Source organism: Ambystoma mexicanum, chromosome 6p (assembly GCF_040938575.1).
Source record: "Ambystoma mexicanum isolate Mex_15411 chromosome 6p, UKY_AmexF1_1, whole genome shotgun sequence".
In the NCBI taxonomy this organism is placed as follows: Eukaryota; Metazoa; Chordata; class Amphibia; order Caudata; family Ambystomatidae; genus Ambystoma; species Ambystoma mexicanum.
The window spans coordinates 119,314,488-119,330,090 of record NC_090935.1 but is presented as its reverse complement, the minus strand read 5'-3'; the positions used below and the strand labels follow the sequence as shown (position 1 = coordinate 119,330,090).

The following is a 15,603-nucleotide window of genomic DNA, read 5'->3' as shown; positions in this document are numbered from 1 at the left end:
AGTTCAGGCTCATTCGCTCCCGCATAGTCAGGAGAAACATTATGGCCCCTCCAATTAAAAAATGTACCAGCTGCCTCACCTGCTCAGACCCTCCGTGTCCACAGCAACACAAAAATGGTTACCTTTGAATACAGAAAATAAAAATCTTTATAACAACTATATGGGTTAGTTAGAATTTTGATCTCAACCTCTCGGATGGAGGTAAATATTGGCAGATTTTGAAAATGAGAATTCAATGGATAATACTTCTGGTGATATTCCATTGGAATACTCCTGGAGATTTTCCCTTCCAACCTGGAATTTGATGGATGGTCAAATCTGTGTCATTTTTAAAATACCATTCATTTTACTTCTCCACTCCCAATGAGAGCATTGTTTTTTAAAATTTTAATAAAAGGAAAACTTTCCTGTGCTGTCACATTGATTATATGAGCTATTTGTTGAACTGAGCTATATAACATTAATGACAGATCTCAGTTTCATAAATTCTTTAATTATCGGAAGCAGACAGTGTTGTGGTGTGTGACGATCAGTTTCCACATTGTTGTGAGACGTGGTAATGAAGTTTGGAGGTCCTTTCCTCAAGCTTCTCTCCTGCAGGCGTTGGGCAATAGGGAACGCTCCTGCATGAGCCGATGTGTAGAAGTGGCCATACCAGAGATGTAGGCATGCTGGGACAGGAGACCTAGTGTTAGCCGTTTGCCTGCAGAGTTCCCGCTTTTGGGCCTGCTTGCCAAAGCAAGGGGTGTCTCGTAGTGACCTTGCAGATATTTTAAAGATCGAGTCATGGCATGATTATTGTAATGTCATCTGACTGTGGTAAATTCTAACGAGGAGTTTTCTTTTTTGCAGTATAGTGTATTATAGTGTTTTGACTCAAGACCTGTACTATTAGGCCGGGTGTGATCACACACCACGTCCTTCATGAATGACTCCTTGTTTAATCCTGGTTCACAGTGCACTCTGGGATGTACCTCAACTGTTGCAACCCATTTCGCTCTTTTGGCGTCCATTTTTGGTGAGAGCTATGACAACTCTGTATTTTTATTCTGTTGATTTTTTTATTTGTTTTCAATATCACATAGGCATCAGTAGTCGTCGCAGTTAGAGGAAGTGCTGCTCGGAGAATGGCTATTTTTTTTCCTGGTGGAGTGGCTATGAGCTTACTTGCTTTCTACAAATTGAGCAGGTGAGCGCGTCAGCGCGCGTGTTCAGCAACGTTTCAGCAGTCTTTGCAGTCCTTGTGGGATGTGGATTGAGGAGATCTGATGGACTGTGGTGAAATCTACTGAACTGATGATACATAGGCATTGACTGTGTTGACTTTAATTGAGGAACTGTTTGAAGCTGTAACAGTGTCTGGAAGCTTCTTGACTCTTGTTTCCAGCATGCACATTTGTGAGTGACGGATGCCAGTATTCATTACTGGCATTCATGAGTCCCTACGAGTTTAAGGAGTAAGGCAAAGGAATTGGAGGGGGATATTTTAATATTGTTGTGTTAACAGAGGCGGAATATAACCTGGCAGAAGGTGTGAGAATAAAGGTGGGAATTTTTGACTCTGATACAATTGAAGTGCCCAGCTCTATTTGTGGAGTAGAGCTGGTTGCGCTCCAGCACCGTCTTAGTGATAGCTCTATGTTAAATATGCTGGACACAAATGTAACATCATGGTGGCCAATACTGAAGTAAGTTATTTCCTTGTTGGTGGTAGGAATGCTGCCTACATCTCCGCCTGTAATACTGTCCACTAACTTATCATTATTTGCATCTCAGCCTTCAACATGGTTTTCACCCTCATCCTTTTCTTATTATCCAGCTTCCTTCATGCCTTCTCTGCATCACCCCTCGATGGGGGATAGCATTAATCGGCCTGGTTCTGCCCTTCGCACACTAAACTTTACATTAAACATGTTGGTGAAAATGTATAAGATTATTCATGAAGAGTTCAAACAGCAGAAATCACAAATTGCTACAATGGTTTCAAAGATAACCTTCTCGGAAGGTTTTATAATGGAACACAAAAGAAAGGTCGATAACGAGTTTAATGTTTCAGTGGGGGTAGGATACCCGAAGATGTACCCAGTGTAGATCCGTTAGTATCTGACACTAATGTCAATATGGTTAATGGTATGTTTGCGAGACAGCAAGTCTGCTCCACCCTGACTGGGGTAAGAGCAGACATAACGGAGGGATGAAGAAACAATAATATTTTCTTTATTATTTGGCATCAACCATTTACAATAATTACACATCAATAAATAAAGCTGTGATAAAATATGAAAGCAAAACTCGAATATTATTATAAAAAGGCCTACCAAACCTTCTGAAACCCTCCTTTACAAACATGCAATGCAAACGACTAATATAACATGACAATCATTTAAATTCATAAATAAACACATAGCATTTGTGATGTCTCTGATTACGGACTTAACAAAATAATTTCTAAGAGCATTCAAAATAGGACATAGCAACAGGAAATGTAACATATTCTCTTCAAACCCTAACCCACAAGAACATTCTTTATGACCACTCAACCAGGTCATTCTTGCTAATAATGGTAACATATTTGTAGATTTATCCGCAAACGGGAGATACGATGACGATTCATTTAATTAATGTAACCCTACAGCCTACGGAGCGATCCCGATGAGATTGAACAGATTACCTAAGGTAACACACACAGATGGGGGGGGGGCTGATGCTAGTGCAGATGGTAAAGATACTAATTGAAAGTCCATGTGAGTATTTTTTTGACTTGCAGCGTGAAGGCTCTCAGAATAAGGTATGATTATCTGGTATTATGAAATGTATTGTTTTAACGCAGAGGCATTGGCGAGAGACTAATGGCACCCTGTGCTGTATTGCTTTTTTTGTTGGTATTATGGATCAACATGGCTGATATTGGAATGTATATAATACCCTAATGGTATATCACATAATGTGCTTATTTCACATATGTGGCTTTGTTGCAAATATAGCCCTGAAGATGGAGTGACCCTCCGAAATGCATTGGCTGAGAGCCACATTTTTTTGGTTTAGGAGACTGTTCTGCCATTAAGTAGCCAATCTTCACATTGACCTAAATACTTGGAATCAAGAGTCGTCTAAGCAAATTGTTTTGCAGTAGCATGTATAATCCTTGCTTAAAGACACTACAGTGAATTATGAGATGAACACATTGAATTACAAAGAAAAGAACATTGTGAAAAGAAACGAGACGAAACATTAGCTCATTATCTGAAGCACTGTGAGAGCATTGGGCATTACTGGGTGGTTTCACCTGTTTTTTTAGCTTTGTAAGATATTTAGGCGGACAGTTAAAATAATTTTTCTATGCTTCGAGATCTCAAGGAGTTTACAAAGCATCTCTCAATAATATTCCAGCGGGAGGCAAAGAAAAATTACATTGACGGTAACGACCGTAAGCGATTCATCATGCATGCATGTTCCAGCCTATCCTAAGAACCGTCTTCAGTACTGCTGGGGAATTAATTTGATTAATCAGAATATTTCCGTATTTGCACCATGTATATTTCTCTTGGGCTGGAGACAGGCTGGATAATGATGTGGGTAAGACAACTCAGAATGCTGCGAGGGAATTGGTTTGTATTACAGCGAACGCTAAGTAGGACACACAGATAATCTTGGCTGGCGAGAGGTTTACAAGTACCCTAGGATATGAGAGACCTGACCCATCTTCTGTTTGTTCTCTTCCTCGTGACTCGACGGATGCTATTAAGAATAACGAGTAAAAATAAAATGAAGAGCATTATAAACCTGATAAAGAATAAAAGCAAGGGTTCTTGCAAATTCTTGAGGAAGTTGAAAAATTGTATTCCGTCTAGCAAGGAGGACAATATAAATGAAATAGTTCAACAAATAGAGGTTTTAGAGACCGACTCTGGGAACTTGGACACGATCCAGTGAAAGACGTTGAGGGATTATTAGACTTAAGTATTTTAACACTCCACTCTGAGGGGTTTTATTATTGTGGCCCTGGTTTGTATCTTGTTTTCAATTTGTAGTCTATTTCCATTTTCTATAAGTTTCTAAGTAGAAAATTATAAAATGTACAAGTGACCAAGAGTTTATTACTCTAGCTGTATGTGTTATTTTTTAAGTAAAGTCTCCATCTCATAGCATTGTTTTCTGTTTCCTCAGCAGACACGTTGACTGGAACACCTTCTTAAAGGAAAATGCCATCTTCGTCCTCGCTGCTCGTCCAAACAGTGCTTGTATTCACCTGAGGCCTCCCGTATAGGTGCTCGGTGGTGATAATGAAGGGCTCCTGAAACAGAAAGACCACAGACTGGACCCATTACCCAATGCATGACGTCGAGGAAGAAAGTAAAATGGGTAACTAGGGGCGTCAGACTCACATCAGGAATACTACTGACTGCTTCTTGTGAGCCAGGAATCTGCCTCCTTTCATTCCCCTCCGTGTTCTGTGGAATCACTCAAGCACTTTCCATTGGTTCTAGAGATATCTGCAGTGTACAACTTTCCAAATGGTCGAAGGATGGTCATGACGTGTACTCGGTACCTTTGGCTCTCCTATGAAGATTGATGGATTGATGATTTTGCTTATCCTGGAATGGAAAACCAGTGGCCCACATAGTCTTCTTAGTATATAGATTAGGGACATTAAGACTAAACATCAAGTACCTGACTATATTTATCATTCCGAGCCGGGATATCAATGGATCCATAGGACCAAACCCCAACACGAGGAGTAGATAGAACGTTTGGGGACAAGAATTTGGATCCATAGACTTTGGGTTTTGTGGTGACATCTTTGTGCATTGCAATGGACTACTGCTTCTCCAATGCCTTGATCCCTTATTTATTGCACTCTCCAGACTACGTGGAATATAATAACAAGCCGGCTATCCTCCTTCCAGCTTATTAAATGTCAGCTCAAGCTTCTGTGTATGTACACATTGCCATTCATGCTGCTTCCATCAAAGGGTGCTTTATTGGAAGGAGTGGTTTTCTTATTTCCGAATTAATGGTACATTTAATGGGTCCAACTCTTTATCTTGAAGTAGCACAAAACTGTGGCCAACCCAACACTGACCGGATTCAGACTGTAAATGTTCCGCAGGCATAGACAAGGGGGCAACAATCACATGATTACCCACCTTCCAGTGCACAGCGTTGTGATACGACTGTGTCTGCCATTGCAGCTATTCATAACGCTTGCTCTATGCCTCGTCCGCCTGCTCCCTGGTTGCGGATTGTCAATGCTGTCTTACATGGTGAATGTCATGATATATATTAGGGGTCTGGTGGACATACTGCTAGGTTTGTAGTCATGAGGTTTGGGTCATTGCCCTGGCCCAGCCGCCTGACATCTACTGGGAGTGAGGTCAAACCGTTGGTTAAGAGCTAACTGAGAGTTACAAGCTATGTATATAATACAAGCCTGATGTGTATGTTAATGAAACAGCTGACCTGTCTGCTTTCCAAGTTGTACCAAGTGCTCTCTCCAGCAAACAATGTGGGTATAATAACAGGTATTGTCCTCCACTATGAAGATAGCTGCTTGGTATTCCAAGAGTGTGATCACTACTTATTTATGATGTCTACTCTGCAAAATTGTCACTTTTCTAAAAGTCAAAGCACAACACAAAATGGTATACAACTTTTAAAATGAATCTATTGTGCCTGCTTTCTGCAGCACCCAATGCGCCTGTATGGTATTGCAAACCAGAGCTCTCACACTTTTCCACGTCAGGCGTGAGTACCTAGTGCAGTCGTGGTGTTAGTCTCTGGGCTCTATAACTCGTAGTTCCAACCATGCATGTTATTATACATCCAGGATTAAAAGTACAAAAGGTTAAGAAACACAAATAAATGTGTTTTCATCCATCTATGTAACCTTTCAGCATATGTATGAGAATGGTATTGTGACAAGGTGTCATACCTAAGCTTTAAGATCAATATGGCATATATCACATACACCAGTAAATAATGTGACATCATACTTGGTAACCTCATAATGCTAATATGGCACTGTACTGTGGTGCTCTCTCCAAGTGAAGACCAGAGGTTGCTCTCAAACCCAATGTCCTTGAAACCGGGCACTGCATTCCACTGTGGAGTCACATCATACCACAATACAGCGTGGTAATTCCTAGACTGCAGCAGATGCTTATCCAAGGGGACCAGTGTCAATGGCCAAGTGAGGCTTAGGGGACTTGTGAGAGCAGCTTCTGTAGCCCTCTGCGGCCATCTTTGAGTCAGGCACGGCAGGTGAAGCAACTTCATTAGGGTCTCACCCTAGCATATTCTATGTCAGGTCCTTGATTCCTTTCACATCATTCACAGAGGAAGTGAGGAAATTCCACTTGGTATTTATGCAAAGAGAATATTATTATTATTATTATTATTATTATTATTATTATTATTATTATTATTATTATTATTATTATTATTATTATTATTATGGTATTTATTGAGCACGGGCCTAGCTTTGAGAAGCAATGAGGTGCTTTACACAGGTATATTACAGAGGTGTACAACATTACAAATGCATAACGGGGAGCTGTTCAGTGGTAACAACAGAACAGAACAGATATAAAGCGGGGGGGGCAGGACACGGAGGGGGATAGAGGAGGGGTACAGCTATACCGGGTGGCAGAAAGGAGAGGGGCGGGTGGCGTCTAGCGAGTTAGGTGGTGTGATGGATGACGTGATGACCTAGATCTTGAGGAGGAGAGACTCCTTGAAGAGGTGGGTCTTGAGTTCTTTTCTGTATTCTAAATAGTGTACCCACTTGCCCCTTGCATTCCTCACAAAGGACCAACCAGAAAATATAAAACTTTTTATTCGACCTTCTGATGTGACCAATTACCCTATTAAGTCTTGCTGCATGATTTCTCATAGAGCTCTAATGAACTTACCAGACGGACAGACAAAGTTAATGCAAACCGTGGGTACTGTTTTGCAAACCACTACTCAGCTGTAGTGCAGTTAATGACAACATCGACATCAGACATTGGCTGCATTCACCGTCATGAGGATAATGGGGTAAACCAATAGGGGGAGAGTTCTCTCCTCTTCACGTGTTTGTGGGAATACAGGGAGGAAAGCCGTCGATGCATTGCGCCCAGTGGGCCTCATGTTATATACAGCCTGTCTGTCATTTTTGCCAACGTCACTTTGGCGGTGGGGCCTGGAATTCTATATTTCCCCTTGACAATATGGCCCTACATGTTCCTGCATGGAGGCACACATGCAATGCATGTATGTACATGTGTACAGTTTACTTTAAAGCACAATCCTTACTGGTGTGTAACTGAGTGCTGTCCAGAAAAAGGGAGACACAAAGTTAGATAGTTAGAAAAGTTACACAGTTACTAAAAGTGGATGCAGGGGCTGGAAGACATGTGATAGGGGCTGATGGCTAGTGAATGATTCAGCAGTCAGTGTCTGACGAGGTGTTGTTTAATGTGAGGTAGTGTCAGTTCCCTCCGGAACTGCAGTAGAGAGGGGGTTAATCAGACACATGGATGAAGTGTGTTCCATGTTGTTTTGCCTAAAAGGAGATGGCCCATTGTATTTGTATTCATTTCTTTTTGTGTCCAGCTTGAAAGTTCTGGTGGTGTGTCGGTCTCCGAAGATGGTGAGCTCTTTCGGCCGGGTATGCCGGTCCATTGCACGCCATGACCGTGTAGATGATGTAGGTTGGCATGCAGATAATGGCGGTCTTAAGGATCTGCCAGTGTAACATCTTAAGGGTGGGGGTGATATAATCACATTTCTTCTAGCCTGTGATCTGGAGAGCCGCTGCGTGATTGATTGCCTTGAAACATGACGGGATGGAGGCTGGGATACCAGCAAGGAGGGTGCTGCACCCATCCTGCTGGGAGCAGCCAGAGCTTGCAAGATGGTGTTCATATTGCGGCTAAGGAGTACGGTCTCATTCTGTGGAGGAGAGGCAGTCTGTACTTCTTGGCAATGTCAGCCTCAAAGGAGACAACGCTATTGATGGTGAATCCCGAAGATGTGGTTGCTAGTCTGGGTGTCCATCTGTAGTGTCCTATTTGTGTTGAGGGCAAGGCAGTAATTGAGTTGGTGGATGTCGTGGACACCTCTCGCCTTCAGGTAGAGCTGTGGGTCATCTGCCAAGTGGACACCTGTGTCTATGCACATGCTGAAACACCCAAGTCAATACTTTGGGGGAAACAATTATTTGTAGTATTAACGATACGTCTATTTGTGGGAAAAGAAATGTGAACAAATATGCACACAGGTTATTACCCACCTTCCTTTGGTTCTTTTAAATTGTTTCTTTGTTTTGTGTGGCGACTGGTATCGATTACATTTTTTATTTATATTTCACTAGATGACTCTATGTTACCCGAAGCCGCCTTCAGTCTGGATTTCATTAATTAAAATAATGTATTCTTGGATTTAAGGCATCATTTAACTAATGTATTATTTATTTTTATGTTTTATTTTATTTTTTTGCTTATTTCATTTCATCAATTGGTAATGGGAAAGTCCAGGTATGATTTCCATATGGTCACCCTAGAGATAGTGGTGATGCTACTTTTGATACCATAAAAAGAATCTGTGTGTGCACATGCACTCCATATTTTAAACCATAAAGGTATAGATACATTGTGTGATGACTATTTCAGCGTTACCAACAGTTCCATGTGATAAAGTCTCCACAAAAATGTCGCCATGCAAAAAATGTGCTGAAAAATTGCTGTTTTTTGCGGAGACATCACATGGAATATGCGGGGGTCACCCCGCAACCCCCAAAGCCTTTCTTTTTTTTTCAAGGGAAGCAGGGGACACTCCCGCAACCTACGCCATATAATGTTGCCACAAACTTTTCCCTGCGACATTATGTACGGCGACCATATGTATAGGCACATTATTACCTGATGCCTTATAAACCACCTATGTGTTTAGGGGTGGCATATGCCACTCCATCTGTGACTTGGCTGCCACTCCAGGGCATCCACTGGGCTGGCTCACACTCATCAAAACACACACGCACAGAGGATCTGCACCCATCAGCACAAGAGGACACCATCTTTCCTATCGCTCTCTCCCTCACTACCCAACCCTACCCGCTGCTCCGTACAGCGCCACGTGAGCGCGTGGAGACCATGTAAATGGCAGCTGTGCGTGATATAAATCAACTTAACATAACGTAAAAGTCATCTATACATCTCTTTAAAAACTGTGCTAACATGATCAAGACTAAATTAAAAAATAAAAGATTTTATTTATTTTTTATTCAAATACTTTGATGGCGTGTGAACCTTGCTTAAAGCGAACCAACTGCTTTACAATCAATTTAATAAATATAAATCTTTATAAAAAGATGGAAATGTCTGCATTAATCCTCCCCCTCTCAGGGTGATGCAGGAAACAGCAGGAGGAACCTAAAACAAGATCCAATCAACACCACCCTGCCCACCCAAAACAATGCATGCAATTATCCAGGGGCGTCAAAAAGCAAAGATCAGTCAGCAAAACAAAACACCTCATTATGGATAGAAATATCATTTTGCACAGATCATTCCAGCGCCCTTTATTTTATCCATTAAAACACACAATACTTAATACATGCTGCCTCTTATATTGCTCTGTTCAAGTTATATTCTCTTCCACTCTAATGATCTGTGAAAGCGAATTTGGTATTTCATTTGCAGGGCAGAGCTTCTCATTTCCAAAAAGAAATTGAACTGATTTGCTTCAAATATGAAATGGAAGTTAGCGGTTGGGGTGGTGCAACACCCCCCTGCACCATGGAGTTTGGGGCTGAATTATAATCAAAGGCAGTCTCCAGAGAACAGGAGCACAACTGAGCAAGTGCCCTAATATTGACTCAACCTGGGGTCCGCATGTATGTACACATGGCAAACTGGAACAGTGAACCTTATGGTGCCAATGTAGGCGTCACTGTCCACAGGTCTTTCAGAGAAAGATTGCAGACGATAGGCGAACAAACTAGCCATCTAGGGGGCCGATTCACAAGGGGACTACTATGAGTAACCCTTGCATACTCCAGATATACTCCGAGTAAGTCACACAGAATGCAGATTTTGATACCTATTACTGGGCTAAGTGCAAATGTTATGCAGAGATGATAAAATGCATTAGCATTCGAAGGCCATGGGGTAGAGCAAATCCAAAATAAGTATGAGATATTCTCTCCAGGTGTAGGTCAAAGTGGTTTTTTGGTGTGAAATCACAGCTCTGGACTTTTTTGTAGGGCAGGTCAGATGTGTCTTGAGAATATAGAGACAACTAAGGTAATGGAGCTGTGGAGGTTGATGTTTAGGGAACGCATGCTTTCATTGTTTAACATGTAGAGAGAACATATTGATGTTTATTGTTCGATAAATGGCTGTCAGTGGCAATCTATATAAGATTTTAAATCATGTTCTAATCAGAGTTCCAGAATGCACCGAACATTTACTATTCCTATACTACTGTCCATGGAAGGATGTAGACGCAGCAACAAGGACATAGCGCCATGACCAGTGCAGTTCTCAGGACCTCATACACGACAGACACCGTGATTCACACATGACGCACTGAAACCATGCACTCTTCGAGGCACACACCCTGGTGCTGACCTTTAAGCACTATGGTTCCATGCGATAATGTCCCCGCAAAAATGTTGCCATGCAAGAATGCTGCTGTTTATTTGTGCATCATTATCATTAGGAACAAGCGGGGGGCACCCGCGCAACCCCGCTCCATTTACCACATATATTGTCCCCATAAATAAAGTTGCCTATGCCTTTTCCTGGCAACTACATGTATGGCGACATTAAATTCGGGAACTATATTACCTGATACCATCACTATTAGGCACCAACAGTAACAAATAGAGGCTATTCAAATGCTTATTAACATAACATATTATCATGTGTGTGTAAATTAATTTTCAGAAGTATTAACCTGCCCACAATCAAAAAATCTTGTACCGTTCCTATTTTTACATAAACCATGATTTCACCAGAACTTGCCCGCAATAATCTGAAAAGTTGGAAAACTTTTGAAAGTCTGAAAAGCCTGGCATGCCACTCTCTGACCTGCAAACCAAGCCTAATATGCCACAGAATCTGCCTCATCCTTCCTGCAAGTGCTGATGGTAGCAGTCCCAATCCTCCGCCCGCTTTGCCCGCCTCGCAATGATTTTTTGTGCCTAATTTGTGCAGTCAGCTTCTTTAAAAATTGTGGTCCAAAAATTGAGATGTTCAACTTCGAATCAGTGGTCCTCATTAGGTCTCCGGCGCTAAACCATGGTGCTATTAGCACCATGGTCCATGCCGGAGTACGCCATGGCGGAATTGGGGAATTACCACCCCATTCCAAGGTTGGTGGGGCGGTAATTCCCCATGCCGCCATGGCCCTTCCCCATTCCCATTTTTGCCCCATAGGGCTCAATGGGAATGGGGAAGGCGCTAATTACGGCACCGTAAATTACGGTGCCGTAATTAGCTCCTAGGTCCCTTTGCGGGTTGTTTTTTTAACGCCTGCTAAAAGTGCAACCCGCAAAGGGACCTCGTAAGCAGGCGTTAAGGGTTTAACGGCGCCGACACCTTTTACGGCGCTGTTAACCCCTTAACGCCTGGGTTCTAATGAGGCCCAGTGAGTTTTTCCATGAGGGACTGGGCCATTTCACAAAGTGCTCTCTTGGCATGATCAAACAAGGATAACATATGCCAACACAACAGGTTAACTCGGTAATCACAGGTGTAAGTCGACCGAGAGCGAGGTCCTTTTCTGTCAAGGTGTAGAAAGGTGGCCGTATGGTGAAATTCTAGCATATGGCCAAACAATAAAGTGCACAGGTACTGAAATTCTCATTGGAATAACTGGCAATGGATCGTGCCTAACTAAGCACTGGGTTCCACGTGAACAACTCTTGACACTTTAGCTAAAGGGACGCATGCTGTAAGACGTTGCTAAGGCATCTCCGCAAGGGCAGTTACACTTATTGAAGGTAGGCATTACATGTTCATCTCATGGGCACACAGCACACCTTTGAGGTCACACCTCTCTCAAAGCTCTGCACTGTTGGACCCCTATGATCCGGTTGCATTCAGGTAGCTTTGGCAAAAACTGAAGAGGGCTGGACCCTCACATCTGCCACCCAGCTTCCGGACCCGCCTCTTGCTAAACCTCACATTCTCCCTACTGGTCTCCTTCCTCTGGCAACCAATGGTCAAGCAAAGAGCAATTTACAAGAAAACATAAATTCAGAGCAAATTATATTTGTGAACAAGCTTTGCAATATCGTGGCACCTAATGTTAACTAGGAGATTGAAGGTCTGCTAACAGGGTTGACACCTTTTTTACACGGTGGAGGTTACGTGAGGACCCCACACTTACTTTGAGAAGCATTGGATAATGAATTAAACTTTTATAACACACTTAATAACAGAGATCAGTCTCTAAGTGGGTGCAGAATTCGAACCTATGTTGCTCTGCCTTATCTTGCGTTCAAGCAAAAGACATTGCCCATAAGCTATGTTCCTGGCCCTAGACGGTAGAAAACAGGCCTTTTGTGGATCAACCGCTGGTATAAAAGAGAGGAAAATCCTTGCACAGGCCATTGAAACTATGGTAAGTGTTAAGACCTTCATTTTTAAAAACACACCAGGATAAGTTGAGATGAAGAGTGTTTCTTTATTCAAAGGGGAGCGGGAAGCTCCATACTCTACTGATACATGGGACGCCTCCATGTATCTGTGTCAGCATAGCGAAAGCTGAGACATCTAAGGCAGGGTTGTCCAACTCTGGGCCTCGGGTGCCAGAATCCTGACAGGTTTTCAGGATATCTCTCATTAATATTCATGAGGAAAAATGTGCATATCTTTAGAATCATTGCATGCAAATCTTTCTCATGAATATTAATGAGGGGTGTCCTGTAAAACCGGCATGTATCCGGCCGGTGAGGTCTGGAGGATTTGGACAACCCTGATCTAAGGGGAGGAACACGGGGAAGGGATGCTGCCGGGGGGGGGGGGTAGATGAGGTGGGCTTATCATGCAACGCTAAACAAAAATACATACACACCATAGACGCAATCACTCTGTAAAAGCCTACATTGAATTTGATACCATATTGTGGTGATGCAGACTAGGATAGCACCAAAAACAAAGACCATACTTTTACGGTAATGTGGATGAAGTGTTGTGTGTAATATTTCTAATGCATAAAAGGCTGCATGTGTTTCTTTTACATTTTGTTTGCAGGTCTAGTGGTGATTTCCATACACACATTGACAGTTCAATGTCGCCATCTAAGAGAAAAGCTGGCAGAAATGGTAGAGTTTCAAGGTGAGAGGACAATGGCCTGACTAGACCCGTTCAGTCTCCGGGCGGGAAGCTTCACGCCAGAGTTGATCTTAAGCACACTTATTAGATAGCCTAGGAGGTAGCCGAATGCTGAGCACTGGTGAACCCCTTCTAAGGCCATCTCTTTGAGGCAGCAGTGGTTTGACCAAAGGACAACAATATTCATTCCTCATTGGACTAAATATGGCTCATACATTGGAGACGGTCTGGAAACGGGCACTGCCCCAAAATTAGCAGTACCTGTGAACTCAAGGGAGGATGCAAAAGAACAGACACCTGGACCTTGACTGATGGCTACATCCAGGAAAAAGAGCCAATTCAATTATACCTTGACGCGAAGGAGGAGCTGAAGCCTAGAACATTTATCATGTGTCTCGATGCTAGTGAACAACATGTGAGGATGTCACAATGTAAGGTCATGTGATGAATTACAATATTGTGGGCCCTCTGGAAGGATACACATGTGAGTGTGCAGTACATAATAAAACAATAAGTACAAGGAGATGCGTGTGAATGGTGGTTCAACTTTATTAATGTGTACATTCTGGAAGAACTCTTAACCTGTGCTGCTAATAGGAAATGTATGATTGACAGAACATAGCTCTCAAGTGTCCCTTGGCCATGCATGAGAAGGCCTTCCACTCCTGTGTTTCCCTTTTGGATTCTGGGATTATTTTCAATTCCATTTCCCATTGGAAATTAAGGAGAACTACAAGTCCCAGAAATCAAAGCAAAACCAGGACTGTTTGGCGTTCTTACGCATGGCCATGGGAAACCAGAGAGTCCTGGAAATTCCAACAATGGCCAGTACTTTTCGTTGCTGTTCTTTGAGGCCAAGTAAATAATTTGTTTGTTTCTAAGGCCTTGACCTTTGAAGGCAGATCATCATTGCTCCCCAAAGGTGGAAAGTCTAACACCAATTTTACAGGGGGCTAAGGGGTGACACCAAACAAAGGGGCAGGATCTACACACTTGAATCACAACCTGTCAATGAGGCTTACAAATTCACCTTTGGACATCAGGGCTCAAGTTTCAATCTGCCAAGGAAGTGTGATTAAAATGTATTAGCACCCGGGCGTGGGATCCAACCAATCAGGTTGCTTGAAACGTGGGCTGAAACTGCTGATCTCAGCCTGTGGACAGAGCAGCCTACCTACTGCTTCCCTCGCCCACAGCACCATCTTACCCACACCCTCCCTTATTTTATTTTTTAAATGTTTTCCTCCACCTCCCCACCATAGTTACCTGTATTCAATGGTGGTGGCCACTCTACCGCCGTTGCTGCGCTTCTTCTGTCGCTTTGTGGCCAACGTGGACATGGGGGAGGGGCTTAATATGGAGCCCCACCTTCCATTTCCATGGTGGCCATCTTTAGACAATACTTTCATTCATTGAACGGGACGTGCGTGGTGTCCCGTTCAGTAAATGAAAATACTTTTTTTTACCACCCGTGTTAGCGGTTGGGTAACTCTGGGTGCTTATAGCCTCAAGACCCGCTCCTGCGGGCCAGATCGGGTCTTATCGGCCCATGTACCCATGTTAAAAGCCCTTGTTTCGCTCAGGCCTTTAACTCGGGTTGCGGGCCGATAAGACCCGATCCGGCCCGCTGGATCCGGTCTTTACGTCATATGGATGACAAGACAATGGGATTCGATTAAATCTAGTTGGAATCAATCTGGGAATTCATGTTCTTCTGATTGGTATCATTGCTGCAATTCAGCTTATTCAATCTGACAACAAAGCGTTTGAGTGACCGCCACCAGTACTCTGGTCTTTCATTTACCCGCAAATGCAATACATGTTAAGCTGGTTAATAGTTGGTAAGTATAGGAATGGAAAAGGGAATACTGTTATTGATAAATGAAAAGATTGGACACAAAAGAGAAAAATAATTCAATAATCACTTGTCTGCTAATAATTGCCATACTGCTTAACACCATTAAATCCACTATTACCAGGAAAGATACCTGTAAATGTTTTGTCAACCCGCACCCAATCCATGTAACCAATGTAATACCGAGCAGAGGAAGAAGTACAGTGATGTGGCCAGTGCCTTACAAGATCACTATACATAAATGTGTGCTTACAACATGCAACAAGAATCAGTCTCATGACAAAGGGTTGACAGCCTCTTTTTCTCACACACACACGTGCAAACATGCACACACGATAGAAGCCGCGATATTGGAAAATGTGTGTATAGCTGAAGGTTAAAAACCCAACCTCCTCGCAGGAACAGGTTCACACTCATGAATCT

General features: G+C 42.7%; 1 protein-coding gene across 2 annotated transcripts in view; it reads left to right on the top strand.

The window, feature by feature from the left end:
• PHF24 (PHD finger protein 24) overlaps nucleotides 1-4,932 on the top strand; it is a 615,791-nt gene extending 610,859 nt beyond the window's left edge. The window contains exon 8 of one of the 2 annotated variants that reach the window (XM_069626819.1): nucleotides 4,171-4,932. In XM_069626819.1, coding sequence (XP_069482920.1) covers nucleotides 4,171-4,267 — 97 coding nt within the window. In that variant the 3' untranslated portion in view covers nucleotides 4,268-4,932. Of the gene's footprint in view, nucleotides 1-4,167 lie in introns of both variants that reach the window. The other variant, XM_069626820.1, reaches the window with a different exon arrangement.
• The last annotated feature ends 10,671 nt before the right edge of the window (nucleotides 4,933-15,603 follow it).